The sequence below is a fragment of the Chrysemys picta genome, chromosome 16 (genome assembly GCF_011386835.1).
Source record: "Chrysemys picta bellii isolate R12L10 chromosome 16, ASM1138683v2, whole genome shotgun sequence".
In the NCBI taxonomy this organism is placed as follows: Eukaryota; Metazoa; Chordata; order Testudines; family Emydidae; genus Chrysemys; species Chrysemys picta.
The window spans coordinates 26,152,536-26,169,144 of NC_088806.1; the positions used below are offsets into that span (position 1 = coordinate 26,152,536).

A 16,609-nucleotide genomic window follows, 5' to 3' on the forward strand; every position below is an offset into this window, starting at 1 on the left:
TTCGGATATTTTTACTTGTAACCTTGTGTTTCCAAACCCTTACACTTGCTTGTATTTGAATCTCTAGCTGACACACTGTGAAATAAACTTCAGTTTGGTTTTACCATAGACATGTCTGAGTGCCTTGTGCTAAAGAGCGCGTTGGACTGAGGTGAAACCAGTGAAGTGGGGGGCACTGCTTCCCTGGGGGGCGGTAGCTCACTGTACCCTGCGGGTGTCCAGAAGACAAGGGTCGGGCCACTGGAGTGTAACAAAGTGGGGCGTAAATTGGTAGCTTGCCTTGGGAGAGAGCGGGGCTGGTGGAGCCCAGGGCACAGCACCAGTGGTTTCCCCGGGTGGGCACAGACAGTGCCCCTCTTCCTGTGAGCAGGTGGTCCTGATTCACACCAGCAGGGCTGGTGCAAGGAAGTTTCACACCCTAAGTGAAACTTCCACCTTGCGCCCCCCCCACAGCCCTGTGGCAGCTCCCCTCCCCCTGCCCTGAGATGCCCCCCCTCCCCGTGGCAGCTCCCCGGCCCGGGGAGCCAGGCGGCAGCTCCCCCGCAGCTCACCTCTGCTATGCCCCCTCCCCTGAGCACGCTGCCCCGCTCTGTTTCTCTCCCTCCCGGGCTTGCAGCACCAAACAGCTGATTGGCGCCACAAGCCTGGGAGGCGGGAGAAGTGGAGCAGCAACGGCGTGCTCGGGGAGGGGGCGTAGCAGAGGTGAGCTGGGGTGGGGAGCCCTGCGGCAGCTCCCCCCCCACCCTGAGGCACACACCCCCCCACGACAGCTCCCCACCCCCCCAACCCGGGGAGCCGTGTGGCAGCTCCCCACCCCAGCTCACCTCTGCTACGCCACCTCGCCGAGCACGCCGTTGCTGCTCCACTTCTCCTGCCTCCCAGGCTTGCGGCGCCAATCAGCTGATCGGCGCCGCAAGTCTGGGAGGGGAGAAGAATTAGAGCGGGGGCGGCGTGCTGGGGAGGAGGCGGAGCAGAGGTGAGCTGGGGTGGGGAGCTGCCGCATGGCTCCCCAGGCTGGGGGAGTGGGGAGCTGCCGCGGGGGGGGAGGGGGGAATTGGGGGCACCGCTTTTTGGCGCCCCCAAATCTTGGCGCCCTAGGCAACCGCCTAGTTCACCTTAATGGTAGCACCAGCCCTGCACCCCAGACCCCTCGGGTAACCCTGAAAAGTGTCACCGGGTGTTATACAGCACCGTGTCGCTGTGTGGTATGTGCTGCGTTTGCGTTCTGATGTGTGTCTTTCACACAGCGCTGGGCCCCCAGCTGCTCTGCCCAGCAGGGAGAGCTCTGGCTCTCCTCCGAGGTTTGCATTTCAGACTCCTCTCCAGGGATAGAGAGTCCAACAACATCTTGTGTCCCCTCTCCTGTTTCACAGCTGTGCTGTCGCCGGCCCTCACCCCACCTATAGGAAACCGGGCTGCCTTGTGAGAGCGCAGCTGTGGGTAAGATTCTGTAGATCTAGCAAAAATCCTGCTGCCCAGCCAGCTAGCAAAACCTCAGTGCTAGGATGGCGCCAGGGGAATGGCCTTTGCTAGAGCAGAATGTGACCTCTGTATCAACTTTCACAGCACAGACCTGTTCAGCTGCTTGTCCAGGGGACCCTTTGGGGGCAGGTCAGATATTGAGGCATTTGCGCTGCCTAAGAATACGGTTGCTGCCCAGGCACAAGGCCAAGGTGCAATATTCACAGTGGCATCTGAACTCCTGGGGTCTGCGAGCTTGTTGGCCTTTGCTTCGGCTTTGCCAGGAGCTTGGGGCGTTTCACCAGTTTCTGCTCAAGCCCAGGGGCCCGGCCAGCTCAGTGCAAAGGTGTTTTCATCGTCACGTTAGAGCATGCTCCATTGGTGCAAACTGCCGCTTGCCTGTGTACACGAGGGGCTGCACCGGTGCTGCTGCAAGCGTGGCTGAGTCAATGATGTCTGTGACGGAGGCAAAGTCTTTGTCACCTTCACGTCCTCCTTGCATCCCCAGCTCTGGGGCCATCCAGCTACCAGTCCAGCCCCTGTCAAGTAGAGCAGTCTCCAGGCTACTCTATTTTATTCCAGTCGCTCCTGGCTAATGCCACAGAAGCCCTGCATCACCTAAGCACTCCTCGATGCAGGAGGGAGGTGTCAGCTAGCCAGGTCCTCAGGGGGTGCAGCTGCTTTTGCACTTTGTGCAAACAGCCCAGCAGGGAGTCTGGGCCCAGAGCGATGTGGGAGTGAAAAGAGGCCTCTCTTTTCCCTTAAGAGCAGCCCGCCTGTGGGAGTGAAGTGAGATGACTTCCATGCTGTTGACATTTTTGCGCCAGGGAAGAGCAACATTCCCATGGAAACCGGGGAAATGTCACCTCTAAGGGAACCACCCATTTCCAAAAATGGGGCCAAACCTGAAATGGGAGGTGGGGCTTCACACACAAGTCTGTGTGGTCGTGGGTGTGGGTGGGTGGCAGGGGGGGCGTGAAGAGGGGGATGTGGCAAAATGACAAGAGGTGCTAGCTGTTGCCCTGCCTGATCTGGGTCTGCAGCGAACGCGGCCGGGTGCTGCATGACCCATGCCTTACGGTTTGTCCCTCATTGCCACCTGTCAAACACCAGCCCCTTGGCCTCCCCCCTCCCCCAGCCTTCACGTGCGGGGAGGGTCCGAGGCTCCCCGTGCACAGCAGAAATTGACAACTCAAGGTGCAAGGCAGCGGGACTCCAGCCACGAAGGTCGCTTCACCCCTCCCTTTTGTGAGGTTTCCGTGGCCCAGGAGCGGGCGCCGGGATGGAGCAGTCCATCCTATCCGACAGCAGGTGCCTGGGCCAGAGAGCACAGGGCCGTCAGCCTCAGCTCTGCAGTTAGCCGCTGCTGCCCTAAGTTGTGTCCCATAGGGTGGGGCCAGCTTAGGAGATGGTTTGTGCCATGGTTCCCCTGCCCTGTTCGCTTCTGCTTCCAGGCCTAGGGCGCAGGGTCTGCAACCCGTCCAGCCGTGATGGGTTTGGGCCCTGATCCTGAGTGCCCCACCTCCCACCCCCCGATGCCAGAAGGAGGCTGCTTGCACGAAAAAGACTCTGGCAGTGGGGGCCCTTGTTGCACAGGGGGATGGAACGCAGGGAGCGTCAGGGGGTGCCCCGAGACCTCCCCCCTGGAAGGTAGCAGCGTGGGCTGCCATGTCCCTAACCCCCACCCCCCCGGCACACTGCAATCACCACCCTGGGTGCAGCGGGCACCATTAAAGCCCTCTTGGCATCTCGGCCGTGCCGGGGCTACTGGGCAGATGGGCTCAAATGCTGAGAGCCCCCTGGGGGAAGGGCTCTTTTCTCTGCACCTGTCCCCTAGCCAGGGCCTGCCTGCCTGCTCCACACACACACACACACACACACATACACACCCGCCCAGGCTGTGCGCCTGCCAGGCGCTGACAACAGGCCTTGGGAAGCAGCCGGACTGCAGAGGGCAGGGCTGTCTCCACTGCAGGGGCTTGCAGGGGGTGGGGCTGGGCTGGCAGCCCCGCTCCTGATTCGCGGGGGCGCCGGCGCCTCCCTTCCCCAAACTGCAGGCGCAGCGCGCCCCAGAGCAGAGCCGCGCAGGAGGAGAAGGAGAAGCAGCAGCAGCAGTCGGTCGGCGGGCGGAGACGGAGCGCAGCGCCCGGGCAGGTGAGGATGCGGGGCCGCTAGGGTCCCCTAGCCCGGAGCGGGGGACGCAGCCCGGGGTCTGAGCCGGGCAGGGGGCGAGCCAGTGCCGCAGCCCAGAGGTGCAGGCGGCTGGGGGCGGTGATGGAGAGCCGGGGAATTGGGACGGGGGGGCTGGATGCTCTGCAGAGGCACAGCCCTGCTCGTCTGATTGTCTTGCTCGCCAGCTTTTCCCTGCCCGGCCCGCCTCACCCTCTCTCCAGCCGGCTGGGGATGGGGGAAGTGTGTGGCCCAGAGCACCGGGTTCCTTCGCCTTTTCCCCCAGCTCCCGCGGGGAGCAGAGAGACTGGAGCCGGGGCAGCCTCGGGGCGGGGTTAATAATTGCAGGGATGCCCCCCCCCAGCTCCGCAGCAGCCCTGCGAGCCCTCACTGCGGTGCTGCGGGGACCCCACCTGCCGATGCAGCGCTGCTGATGCTGCCAGAGCCCCCAGGACTGCAGTGAGGCGCTCTGGCCAAGCCCCAGTGCAAAGCCCGGCGCTGCGGAATGGTGCAGTGGCGCCGGGGGCGTTGGTAGAAGGGGGGAGATAGAGGGTGACCCAGCGGGGTGGGGTTGGGGGCAGTGGCCAGCTGTGGGACTGGGCTGGGGGGGGGGGGCGGGAGAGGATGGATGGTCTGGCTGCAGGCTCGTGATGAGACAGGGAACCCCTTCCTCGCCTCTCTGCCCTATGCCTGCCTGCATCTCTCAGCCCACCCCTGCTGCCTTCCTCCTCCCCCATCCCTTCTTCTCTCTCCACCTCCACCCCCCTTCTGGTGACTCATCTCTGCTCCCACGCCTGATGAGACAAGAGCAGACTGGATCCCAGAAAACACAGCCTGGGGGAGGGCGCTGAAAACCCTGAAACAGAAATAAAAATAAACCAGGTCCTGTAAATCAGCAGCACACTCACCTGGGGGTGGGGGGTAGAACCCCCCGGGAGCGGGACAGCCATGGGGAGCGGGGGGGACGGAGGACAAATTACATTCAACTTGCAAGACACTTTTGCCCTCGAGGTCCCCGGGGTCGTCTGCTCAGCGAACCCGGTGGCCATCCCTACACACTCCCCATGGCAGGTCCTCCGGGGCTAGCCTGTTTGCAGGCTCTCTGCCACTGGGGTTCAGTTCAGGCTGCCCAGGGGTGACGGGGGGGGGTCAATATTTTGGTGAGTAGAGGCCAGTTGCTGGGCAGGAGGTTGCCTAATAAGGCTAGTCCCCATGGAGAGATTTCACTGACATTGGAAATTGATTTTGACCTGCCGGGATCTGAGCTCTGTGCTCCCCGCTACAGCCCGTGGGCCGTAAGCACCCAGCCCAGCCTGTCTCCCTAGGGAGGTATGAGGGGCTCAGGATGGGTCAGGTGGGTGTGGATAGGGCTGGAGTCAGCAGTTTCTATTATCACGCCCATCAGGGTGGTGGCTGAGGTTAGAGCGGGGGCACTAGCAGCTAGAACTCCTGGGTTCTTTTCCCAGCTCTGGGAGGGAATGGCTAGTGGTTAGGAGGGCACTGGGACTCGGGAGCCAGGATTCCTGGGTTCTTTTCCTGGCCTGGCTGCTGACTGGCCATGTAACCTCGGTGGTTACATCCCCTCTCTGTGTAATGGGGCAGGTGATACCTGTGCCCCTCAGTAGAACACCTTGAGAACCGCTGATGACAGATGGCGATGCTGTAGGAGCATCTGTGGTCACCACGCCCCTCGCTATGGAGTCCCTGGGGCTGGGATCATTGGAGTGGGGGGATGTTTTCAGGGGAAGCAGAGGGACCTTGCTGCACATGCTCAGGATATGGCTGCTGGAGGAAGGAATAAGGAGAATGTTTATATTTTTTCAGTTCTAAATGAGGAGGGGTGGGGGGAGTTGTCTGGTTTTAAATCAAGGAACATTGCATGTTTCCTGAACGGGGGAGGGTATCTGTGAATGGACCCCTCTACACACACATAGATCTTTAGCTTGGGCCTTACTCAAACCAACATGGGAAGCGGGGAAGAGCAGCCTGCATACACAGCCCTCTGCAAGCACACACAGCCACACCCTTTGCACTCATCCCTTTTCTGTCACTCTCTCCTCCCACCGGCAAACAGCCCTCTTCTCCCCACCTCTGCCACACACACAGTTCTCGGGCTGCCGGCCTCCACCACAGCCCAGACACGCTCCCTTCACATCCCCCTCCCCTCCTCTCAGCCTCTCGCTCTCTTTGCAGCTCCTCCTGTAACACTGCTGCAGTGGAAAGTGGAGGGCTGCAGACCTGACAGACAAGCCCCTGCGCCCCGTCTCTAGCAGGAGCGGTGGGCGGGGCAGGGCCACCCCTTGCTCCCCAGCCGGCAGGTGGAAGGGGTGGGGAGGGACCCCCACTTGCTCTGGCTCAGGGCCCCACAAACCCCTAATCCGCCCCTGTGCAGAGGGGTCTGGAACAGATGGGTGAGGCTAGAGGCTTGTCTTCGCTGCAGCGCTGACGCCAACGTTATCCGCAGCTTGAGTCCCGTCCCCATGCAAGGGAGAATCTGCTTCTAATTAGAGTTTGGCCGACGCAGCAGCTGCTCACACGGCTGCTCTGTGCGGCAAAGTGGCGCCTCTCCCTGGAGCTAGGCTAAACAGAGAAATCGCTGCATTGAAGACAGTAGCCTAAGAGAGGAGCAGGGACGGTTAGGAGCCCAAACGCGGCCGTCCAGGGCCAATCTGTGCCCCTGTTTAGGCGCTGATCCACCCTCACCCCTAGGATTCATTTGCGCTTGGAGAGGGAGTAGGATTTGGTGCCTAGGGTGGGTCAGGAGACCTCTGGGAGTTGCCATGGGTAAGCAGAGTCGATCGCAGGCGTAGGGGCAGCGGAAAGTCAAAGGCGTCAGAAGGACCAATGTCGTGGGGACCAAATGAGACTCGAGTGGTCCCTGCCCTTTGGAAGCTGTGCTTTGCAAGCAGCCCTTTTCTGCAAACGCTGCACAGATGGGGCCGTTCTCTCTGGGCGGAAGAAAATATCTATAGTTGCGCATTCCACATAGCACTCAGGGTGAATTAATCAGTCTGGTATTAATCATTTCCTTGCTGCTGCTCTGGGGCATGCACATCATGTGCCCCCCTCACAGCAGGAGTTCACTCTTCCCTCCCTCCCTCCCTTCCACTCCCGGCCCCAGCTCCTGCAGGAGCTCACTCTCCTCCCTGCAGCCACAGAGTGAAAGGAGCTCCCGGGGCTGGAGGAGTTCTGTGCCCCCGATGATTATTTGGGGGGGGGGTGCCCTCGATTGCCCTTCCCCCTTGTGCATGCCCCTGCTGCTGCTCTTGCAAAAAAGTATCGTCCTGCTGATGGGGATCTAGACCTGTCCAAACTCAGTGTCCCCTCGGCAGCCTCTCAGGCTGGTGTAGGCGCAGAATGTCTCTAACTCTGCCCCCAGACTCTACAGCGCCCTCTTCTGCTTGGCAAACAGACGGCTCCGTTCTTGCCACAGGCGCACACTCATCTTATCGGGCAGTTGTGCCCAGCCCTTTTTTCTCGTGTGTGAACACTCCTTCACAACGCACGCCATTGCGTGCACACGGATACGCACGTCTTTCCCACCCCAGCCCCTGCTAACTTGGCGAAGGTGACTCTCTCTCTGGCTCCCCTTTCTCTCCCAACCCCCCAAAGGGAGCTGGACCATCTGGCTCCCAAGACCTGCGGTTGGCTTCTTCGTGCAGTCACTTGGCCCTCCCACGGTTTTAGGCTCTGAGGATTGCACAAGCCAAAATGTCAGCTCCCTCCCATTGCACACGCTGCAAGGAAGCCAGAGGGACCCTGCCAGACACAGGGAATTTTTCATTCCCAGTTGCTGCAGCCCTGCTCCCTTCCTGTGTCCTACCACCAGCTCCTGGCCCCGCATAGCCAAAGTGGGTCCAAAAAGCACTGTAATCCACACAGGTATAAACTCCCTGTCTGGCTGCCTCACCCCCCCTCGCCCCCTCACCCCTCTGCTCAGCTGTGTTCTTGGCCCCTTTCTCACACTGCATGGCTATGAGTCATCCTCGCTCACTCCCACCAACCCAGCCTGCTGCAAGGGGCCAGGCCATGTGTCTGAGCTTGGGGGTGTGGAGGGGAGTCAGGTCAAAGAGAGGAATTAAATAGGCTTGAGCTGCCGGACGCTGCAGCTCAGTCCCCCTCCCTTTTCATCTGGGGACCGTGTGGGAACTCGCAGGTGTTGTAAATGTGCCCCCGGCACAGAGCGTGCTAGTGCAAGGGCCATGGGCCAGGCATGAGAGCTCTGGAGCTGGGCGTGCTGGGGAGGTGGCGGTGCACACACACATCTGCAGGCACATGCATTTGTGGGTGTCACAGGGGGCTCAGATGCCATGGTGATGAGCACCATGGGTGGTGTTTCCCAAGGAGCCTAAGGGACTTAGGAGCTGAAATTTGATATGAGTTGGGTACCTCACTCCTCTCCCACTCTTTTGAAGAATCACAGCCCACGTTTCTCCTTGGTGGGTGCACAGATACCATAGTGATGGGCCCTGTATAAGTGAGATCCGAATGCGAGAGAGCACCTATAAACAAACATAAGGGGGCTGCGCATGCTGCTCACTGAGGGGGTGCGTCTGCCTTTCTCTGCTCGTGTGCATTCACTGGCACGTTGCGTACGAGTGCACGCGCCCATCTCCACACTCAGGTGAGCGTGTGGTCACGTAAGACCTGAGCCAAAGCCCACGGGAGTCTTTCCACTTGCTGCAGTGGGCTTCGGCTCCGGTCCCAAGTACCACTCGCTGCATGTGTCCATGTTGATGTGCCTTGGGTGTGCACACGCACAGATACCTGTCTGTGTGTGCTCACGTGTGCCCAGGTGCCTCTGTGTGCATTTATGGGCATGCCCGGGTGTGGTCACGCGCCTGCCTGTAGGTGTGTACGTAGGGTCGCACAGATCCTGGTCGGGTCAGTAACCAGCATGTTCTCCTCCTGCTCAGGCCCCCCTCGCCGTTCTCCACCGCTGACAGCCCCAGCACAGAGGGCAGAAAGATGAATCCCACCATCAGCATCGCTGTCATCCTGACAGGTAGGGGCCCCGTGGTGCAATTATGCTGTCACCTAGTGGCCATTCTCCATAAGTGGTGCTGGCTGGAGAGACCAGACATAAGCTGTAATGCTTCACTCCGGAGAAAGCGAGGCCCACCGCATCCTCGCATGGGGGGGCCAGGCACAAAACGAGGTGGGGGAGAGCTAGATTGATGCAGCTAGCTACACAGGGACCAACAAGCAGGCTTTGTCTATGCCAAGGTGCACCCAGTGGATAGTATGATTTCATAACACATGGGCTGCCATGCTGGGTTTCTGCCCCAGGGCAGCTGGGCCCCATTGAATGGATGTGCTTTGGAGTAAGGGACCTAAAATGCAGCCTTCCCCGTAACAAAGGGCCCTATGAGGGTACAGCAGACACTGGTCTTGACCCTGCCCCCCCCCCCCCCCCCCACCGTTCTCATTTTCTCTGTGCTGGAGTGGCAGGCGATTTGCAGGCTGGGGTGGGGGGAGGAGGTGACTGGATAGACTGTGGGTCCAGGGACATTGTGGGGTGGGGGGGATGTTATCATCTCTCCTGCTTCGCAGTTACCCCACAGTGGAATGCACTGGCTTGGGGGGGGGGAGAGATCACTCGCTAACAGCACAACCCCAACGGTTAAAAGCCAAACTACTGCTGCAGGCGAACAGAGAGTCTCCACTAGCTCAGGTGGTTGAGCCCTCATTTTGCGAGCAGGAAGTCTTGGCTTCTCCAGCCCTGTGCGCGTGTGGTTTAGCCAGAAACTGCGACGTGTCTCCCTAGCATGTGGATTCACTGCTGCACGCACTGGAGCAAGGGGCAGCGATAGGGGTGCTCCTGCCTTCGCCATTCCCCCCCCCCCCCTGACCCTGTTGGCCTGTCCCAGTGCTGCAGGTTGCCCATTGCCAGAAAATCAAGGAGCTGAGCGCCTGCTTGCTGGGTCAGAGCCTGCGCGTGGACTGCCGCTACGAAAACAAGACCAGCAACTTCCTGACGTACGATTTCAGCGTGCTCAAGGAAAACAGGAAGCGGGTGATCCAGAGCAACCTGAACGTCCCTGAGAACAGCCTCAAGACCCGATCCAACATCACCTTGTCCAAGGACCTGGTGTGCCTGCAGCTGTTCGACTTCACCACCGCAGACGAGGGCGTCTACATCTGCGAGCTGAAGATCACCGGTGACTACACCGGCAACCAGATAAGGAACATCACCGTCATCAAAGGTGGGCAGGGGAGGGGACCCTAGCACCCCTGGGCTTCTCGCTGACCTACCCCTGTGGGCCCCCCTTCAGGGCTCTGTTACTGATGGTCCAAGGGACACTGATTCTCACAGGCCCACCTGATGCCCTCTGCCCATTTAAGCCCTGTGCCCAATGCTTTTCGGAGATAAAGGCCTGTATGCTAATGCTTTCCAACCTAATGCAGCCAGGGCAGGGCCAGCAACGGAGTCACCGCTCCCCCCACACACATCCTTGCCTGGAGCCAAACCCCTCTCGCCCTCCAGTGCCCTGTGCCTTTTGCAGGCGTCTCTCAGAGGCACCCACCCACCCAGCTTCCCACTGGGCCCTGCAAATCCTAGAGCCAGCTCGGCGCTGGAGAATGGTCCAGATCGGAGCCTAGCCCAGATCTGTAGAACTATCTCTGGCTGCTTGGCAGCCCACACGTGGGCTGAAATTGATGCATCTCAGTGGACAGTTGCTAATGTCACCCCAAAGAACCCATCATAGTTGGTATGAAGTGGCCCCTTTGATACCCTGGCTCAGCAGAAACCAAGGACTAAAGGGGACCAGCACTCCTTGCTGGGGACCCAGAACACATCCGACCCAGGACAGATCAGCAAGGTAGCATAAGGGGAAGAGCCCGACCTCTGCCCACCCTGTGACTGTTCTGTAGGGAAGGGACACCAGCCTCCAAGACTGTCCATCTGGAACATAGTGTCTGTAGGCTTTCCGCTGGGGAGAGGCCTTTTCCCACCCCAGAGTGCCACAAAGCACCTTACACCCCACCTCTCATGGCCTGGGGTCAGGAAAATACTTCCCTATGGGCAGGATCTTGCCTAGTTGTCCCCTAGGGGTTTCTTTCACCCGCTTTTGAAGCAGCTAGTGCTGGCCGTTGTCAGAGAGAGGACATGGGAGTGGATGGAGCCCTGACTTGATGGTTATTGTTTGTATTGCAGTAGGACCTAGAAGCCCCAGTCGAGATCAGAGCCCCACTTGTGCCAGGCGCGGAGAAGACAGAGTGGGAAGCGCTCCCTTGCCCCAAAGAACTCGCAGTCTCGCTAGACAAGACACAGTGGGAGGGGAAATAGAGGCCCATGGAGGGGAAGTGACTTGCCCAAGGTCATGCAGCTGGTTCGTGGCAGAGCCAGAAAGAGAACCCAGGTGTCCCGGCTCCCAGCGCCCCGTCATTCCTCTTTCCCCGGGGATCTCATTTGTGCCTTGTCTCTCTTTTCCTCTCCCCCTGCCCTGGCAGACAAGCTGGAGAAATGTGCTGGCATCAGCCTCTTGATTCAGAACACTTCCTGGTTGCTGCTCCTGCTCCTGTCCCTGCCGCTCCTGCAAGCTGTGGACTTCGTGTCCCTGTGAAGGGAAGGAGCGACCGAACCGCCCAGCCGAGCCCCGCCGCCCCAACGTGGCCCTTTGCAAGAGAAGACCATGAACGATTTGAAACCAAGGAAATCTCTCTCTGTGTATATCTCTCTATATAGCTGTATATCTACCGAGCCCGCCCGCCCTGCCCTCACACCACACGTCCGAAACACGCTGGGGGCTGGGGTGGGTGTATTAAGCAGTATTAAAGGACCCAACGCATGGCAGCATTCCCTCGCGCTCTGCTAGATGGTGCAGCTTCTTCCATAGCACGTTCTGTTTGTTTGTTTGTCCCGGTGGCAGGGGGATCTATAGCCTCGAGGGAGCAGCTTGTCTTGTCCCCGTTTTTTGTCTTTCAAGGAGGGAAAGACAGGGGCCCCAGACCCAACTCTGGTAAAAGAGAGAGGATCAAAGAGTTAGGGGACCAACTGGGGAGTCCTGGCTACCACCCCAGCCTGGAGAACAGATGCTCGCTCAGCAACACAAGGTTGCCCGGTGTAAAGGCTTGTCCTGACCTAGGCAATGTCAGGCAAAGGGGATAGAGTAGGGTGCACTAGCTTTTCACCTCTGGGGAGCTGGGTTTGAATCCTGCCTGGTGAGATGAATTTGGTGGGCTCTCAGCCTGTTCTTAGCAGCCATCACTTCCGTATTGCACAAAGCCATGATCATTGGTATGACTGCTTCACCTGCGTAGGAAAGGGCCAGCATTGAAACAGATCAGTCTTGGGGGTGTGAGCAACAAGGACACTTTAATACAGAGACAGCAAGGGGTGCTGAAGGTCTCAAGTTTGTGGTGCAGGGATAGACAGATGGAGGGGGCCTCAGCCCTGAAACAGCAAGGGGTGTGGAAGGTTTTATGCAGGGCCATCACTTGCCCATCACTCATCCATGCTCCGCTGGGCTTAAGCCCTCACCGTAAGATCAGAGGATGGCAGTTGCTATAGGAGTTGGTTGTTTTTTAAATTAATCCTGAACTAAGGAACTGAGGCAGCAGCCCTTTAAACTAGTCAGTGTGCCAAGGCCTAGAGCTCCTTGGGCATTGACTAATCCTGCTCCGTGGAGACTAGGAACCCCTAGCTGTGAAGGGAGACCCCTTGCTGAGCTGGGGCCAGCACGGCTCACTGCATGATCTCCAGGCAGTGGTCCCCTGGGCGGAGACACAGATAGCACTTGCATCTTCCTTTCACCCCAGCTTGCAAGGGGTGTGTGTGTGTGTGAAGAAACGAATGGGGGGGGGGACAGCTCGCTCCCAGAGAAGAAGCCACTGTCCTTGGGGAGAGAGGAGATACAGCGATAGGGATGGGGGCCTAGGCAGCTGCCACCTCCCACTCCTCTGGCACCAGTGGAAGCTGCTCTGTGACATACCCCCATTAACACACATGGCTGTCTCCTGCTGGGGCTGCCCCCAAGCCACAGGCTCTCATCCCTGCATGCCACCCTTTGGGTTTGACTCCAGGCACTAGCGAGACCAGCCCACATGGCTCCGCTCCTTGTCCTCCTTCAGCCCAGTCCCGCTCCCGAGTCGTGCTAGTGGGGGGGTGGGGAGAAGGCTGCAGCCTTCCTCCCTTGCAGGTTAACAGACTCCGGTGCGGGCCTGTTCCTTAGCACAACCTTCCCTCTCATTAGGATTCTAAAGGGCCTAGGCAGGTGTTTCCTGTGGACACTGGTTAGCCGTAGGGGGAGCGAAGGCATCCCAAACCACAAAATGACCCCAAGCTTAGAGAGCGTCCCCAGCTCGAGACAGGGTCTGGGCAAGGCCTACCCGTCCCCCAGCAAGCTGGGGATCAAATGCCCCAGGACTTACCAGGGAAGAAACTCCTGAGCCCACCTACCTAGCAGGGGCAGGCTAGATGGTGGAGGGTATTACATAGATCTCTCCTGAGCACCAAAGGCATCTCACCCAGGGGTGGGCAAAAACAGCCTCTGCGGCACTGGGGAGCAGAGGTCCCACTCAGCCCGCTGCCATGCAGGTGAGGCAATGGGAACCCAAGATCACATGCATGGGAACTGACCAGGGCAAGACCTGGTGGAGCTGGAAGGGTTAATAGTGACGGGGGGGGGGGAGGCGGTGTGCAGGCCCCAGCTAATTGTAATGTGCCCCCCCCCCCTCCGATTGTGTGTGCTGAGCTTGAGACAACTGCAGTGCCAAGAGCCCTGGTGGCTGGCTAGGGGAGCTGCTTTCTTCCGTGATGCCCCGCGCCCTGCTTGTTCGCTGTACAATGCCCAGGTATCTCTCTGCTGTACTGCTCAGGTATCTCTCCGTGTACATCTCCCACCAGCCAGCCCTGGCCTGATGGTGAATGCAACGGAGGGAGGGGGAGGGTCAGACCCAGCCAACCCACACCGACGCGTCCTAGTCTTGTTTCGTGAACATTTGTAGTGTTTCCACAGCTTGGTGTACGAGAAATGCTGTTCAAGGGGGGAAAACAAGAACAACAAAAGAGCCTGTCTGCACAATAAATCCCTCAGTTGTGTGTTGGATTCGCAGCCACCTGCCTCTTTATTCCAGCACTGGATTCAAGGGCTTTGAATTTGCTTGCCTAAGGGGCAGCTAGAAGAGCTGGCTGGGGGCAGCCTGCCCTCTAGTGGAGACAAGCTGAACTGCTTCACTGTGTGTCCTAGCGTCTATACTGCTGCAAGATAATCCCCTCTCGCGCCCACTGGCTCTATAACCAGCCCGGCTCCCAGGGCTAGCCCTGCCGGCCCGACATGCTCCAAGTAGCAGGAGGGACCAAGGGGAGCGGTGCCCGCCCTGCCTGGAAAGCGAGGAAGAGGCGGCGGGGGCCAGCTTTGCTCCCAGGGCTGTTTCTTCTCAGGCTGGAAGCTCCAGAATTGGACCCCTTCCAGCTCCTGCTGCCAGCCCCACCTGGGCCCTAGAGCCAGAGGGCTCGGGCTGGTAGACCCGCACAGGGGGTCCCCCGGGGTGACCCTCCCCACATGCTGCAGGCGCTGGGACTAGCCACTGCCTATAGGGGGACCCAGAGCAGCACCCAGGGGCTGGGATCTCCGTCCGTCCTGTCTCCCCTGGCCTATGGGGCAGCACCCAAGGGCTGGGATCCAGCCCTCCCCCCTGCCCCGTGGGAGGACCGGAGCTCCAGGGGTTGGGATCTCCCCCCAGCCTCTAGGGAGCAGCACCCAGGGCCCGATCTACCGTGCTCCACACTCATCTCCCCAGACCCATGGAGGGAGACCCGGCGGACAGGGAGCACCCGGGGCTGACTGTCCCCCCGCGGCTCCCGGTCCCGGCCCCGGCCCGGCCCCACGTGCGCGCTGCCCTGGAGCGCGGGACGCCGCCCGGCAGCAGCCGCCTCCCCGCCCCGCGTCAGCTGCGCCCGGATTGTGACATCAGGCTCGGCCGGGCCCCCAGCTGCTCCACGGAAGCGGCCGGCTCCGGCTCATCCTCCCCGAGAGCCTGGTGAGTGCGGGAGGCGCGCCCGGCCAGCCCCCCGGGGCTGCGGGTGCGCAGGGGGTGCCCGGCCCCCCGGGCAGTGCCAGCCCCGCCTGGGGGGACCTAGGGGGTGCCGGGCCCCCCTGGGCGGTGCCAGCCCCGCCTGGGGGGGATGTAGGGTCCATATGACCCCTGGGCAGAATAAGACTCTGTGGCTGTAGGAGTTCCCTGCCCCCCAGGCAATGGGGCAATGCCCTCTATTTCCCACCAGTGTTCTGGCTGTGTGACTGACCCCCCATCCCCTGAAAACCACCTGGGCAGGCCCAGCACCTTGTGGGTCGTGCCAACCCCCTCTGTTTAAGTGGAGGGTGTGGGGCTTGGGCCTAGCTGAGAAAATGTCTCTTTTTCCCCCCCTCACCCCCTTGCCAGAGTCATCTCAGTGGTAGGAGTGTGTCCCCTACCTGCCCCTCTTCCCACAGGCTTGGGTGGGAGTTGGGAGAATGTGCCAGGGCTGCTTCCCCCGCCAAAACACACAATAAGGCAGTGCCTGCCTGGGCTGGGGAGGACTGGGAGCATGTACTTGGTCTGCTTCATTCCTCCCGACCCAAGATCAGCGCCACCTGTGATCTGTGTATGCGTGAGCCATGCCTGCATCCCTCCTGTGTGTGTGCACTTGTGCCTCGCCTCCTGGGTGTGCATGTGAGCACTTGTACCATGCCAGCACGCCCTCTGCCTGCGTGTGTGTGTGTGTACCATGCAAATGCTCCCTGTGGCCGCAGGAAGATGTGTTGCTGGGAGGGCTGGACCCACATCCTCCAGCTTCCTACCCCAGGCTGTGGGAGAGTGGGGCCATCTTGCTGGCTGGACACACTGGGAGGAGGAATACGTTTCCCCTGCTCAGGGTGGAGCTGCTTTGAAATTGGCCTCAGCAGTAACCCGAAGATGGGGGGACGGGGTCCATCTCAAGGAGTGAGGCCTTCAGGTACCCACCTCGCTCCAGGATTTCGCAATGAAGGCTCCGGCTCCGGTATTGGCTGCTGCTGGAGGCTGGCTCAGGCTGGGATAAAGCACTAGGTGTAGTAGCACCAAATAGATCCCTGGCATCATCCCATTGACCTCCCTGAGGTTACAGTGGGGATAAAACTGGCCCAAGAGTTTTCCCACAGCCATGCCTGGGCTGTAACATACCGATGAGCAGGGAAGGGAGGGAAGTGGTGGCTTAATTGCATCCTGCCTAGTTACTCATAAGAGGTGGGGACTGAGTCATTGCCTTCCAATGCTCTGGAGTAGACTCAGCTGGACCCAATTCACGCATGGAACTGATTTAGGGTGGAGTTACACCAGAGTGAATTTAATCCTGGATCTTCCTGTAAGGCACCTTCCCAGCTCTTCTGTCACTCTGTGTCCGCGGAACCCCTGTATCCCTCACCCTGAAGAGCCCTCCAGGGGCAGAAGGGTTGAATGGCCTACCTTTCAAAAGACTTCCTTGGCCCCATCTCCATCCCCCAGGTGGGCTGTCCCGCCGCTGCCGAGCAGCGCAAGTTGAAAGGGGTGGAGACAGCTCCCATCACTAATGGCCAGGGGGTGAAGCTCTCATAGCTGGTCAGAGAATCCCGGAGCCACCCATAGGTGCCATGCAGACTCCCTGCCCCTCGAAATCAGCGTAGGGTTGTGCATTATCCAGGCTTCTCCTAACCGTCTCCACCAAACATCTGTTCTGTGTCGGTTCCTGTACCACACTCAGTACCGTGGTATGAGAGCGCCTGCCAGGTGTGCAGTAGGGACCGTGGCTGAGATCTGTCCCGCCTATGTCCTCTCCTCGCTCCCCAGGGAGAGAAGTCCACTGCTTCCCTTGGGAGGATGCTGCTTCTCCTCCCGCCAGGTGGGGGCTGGGCTGGAGGCCAGCAAGCAGCATCCCTGGGGTGCCCCGGACCCTTGTGGGCAGCTGCCTGCCATCAGGGCCGGCTCTAACTTTTTTGCCTCCCCAGGCAAAAAAGAAGAGCGCCGCCCTGCCAAACAC

The 16,609-nt window shown here is 59.9% G+C and overlaps 2 protein-coding genes across 3 annotated transcripts in view; both read left to right on the forward strand.

Moving 5' to 3' along the window:
* The first annotated feature begins 3,381 nt into the window (after window positions 1–3,381).
* On the forward strand, window positions 3,382–13,682 carry THY1 (Thy-1 cell surface antigen). Its single transcript, XM_005303761.5, has 4 exons — window positions 3,382–3,615; window positions 8,547–8,635; window positions 9,501–9,836; window positions 11,086–13,682. Exons 2-4 carry the CDS (start codon window positions 8,599–8,601, stop codon window positions 11,196–11,198), a joined length of 486 nt encoding a protein of 161 aa, XP_005303818.1. The 5' UTR covers window positions 3,382–3,615; window positions 8,547–8,598; the 3' UTR covers window positions 11,199–13,682.
* Window positions 13,683–14,476: 794 nt separating this feature from the next.
* USP2 (ubiquitin specific peptidase 2) overlaps window positions 14,477–16,609 on the forward strand; it is a 64,287-nt gene continuing 62,154 nt past the window's right edge. For both annotated transcript variants that reach the window (XM_042851877.2, XM_008164524.4), the window contains exon 1: window positions 14,477–14,616. The gene's annotated coding sequence lies outside the window, so the exon portion shown is untranslated. The remainder of the gene's footprint in view (window positions 14,617–16,609) is intronic.

Excerpts from the sequence above, each read along its gene's own strand:
- THY1 (XM_005303761.5), top strand. The coding sequence starts at position 8,599 with ATGAATCCCACCATCAGCATCGCTGTCATCCTGACAG. Across the intron at positions 8,636-9,500 it reads CATCGCTGTCATCCTGACAG|TGCTGCAGGTTGCCCATTGC; the intron begins GTAGGGGCCCCG and ends GGCCTGTCCCAG. Across the intron at positions 9,837-11,085 it reads GAACATCACCGTCATCAAAG|ACAAGCTGGAGAAATGTGCT; the intron begins GTGGGCAGGGGA and ends CTGCCCTGGCAG.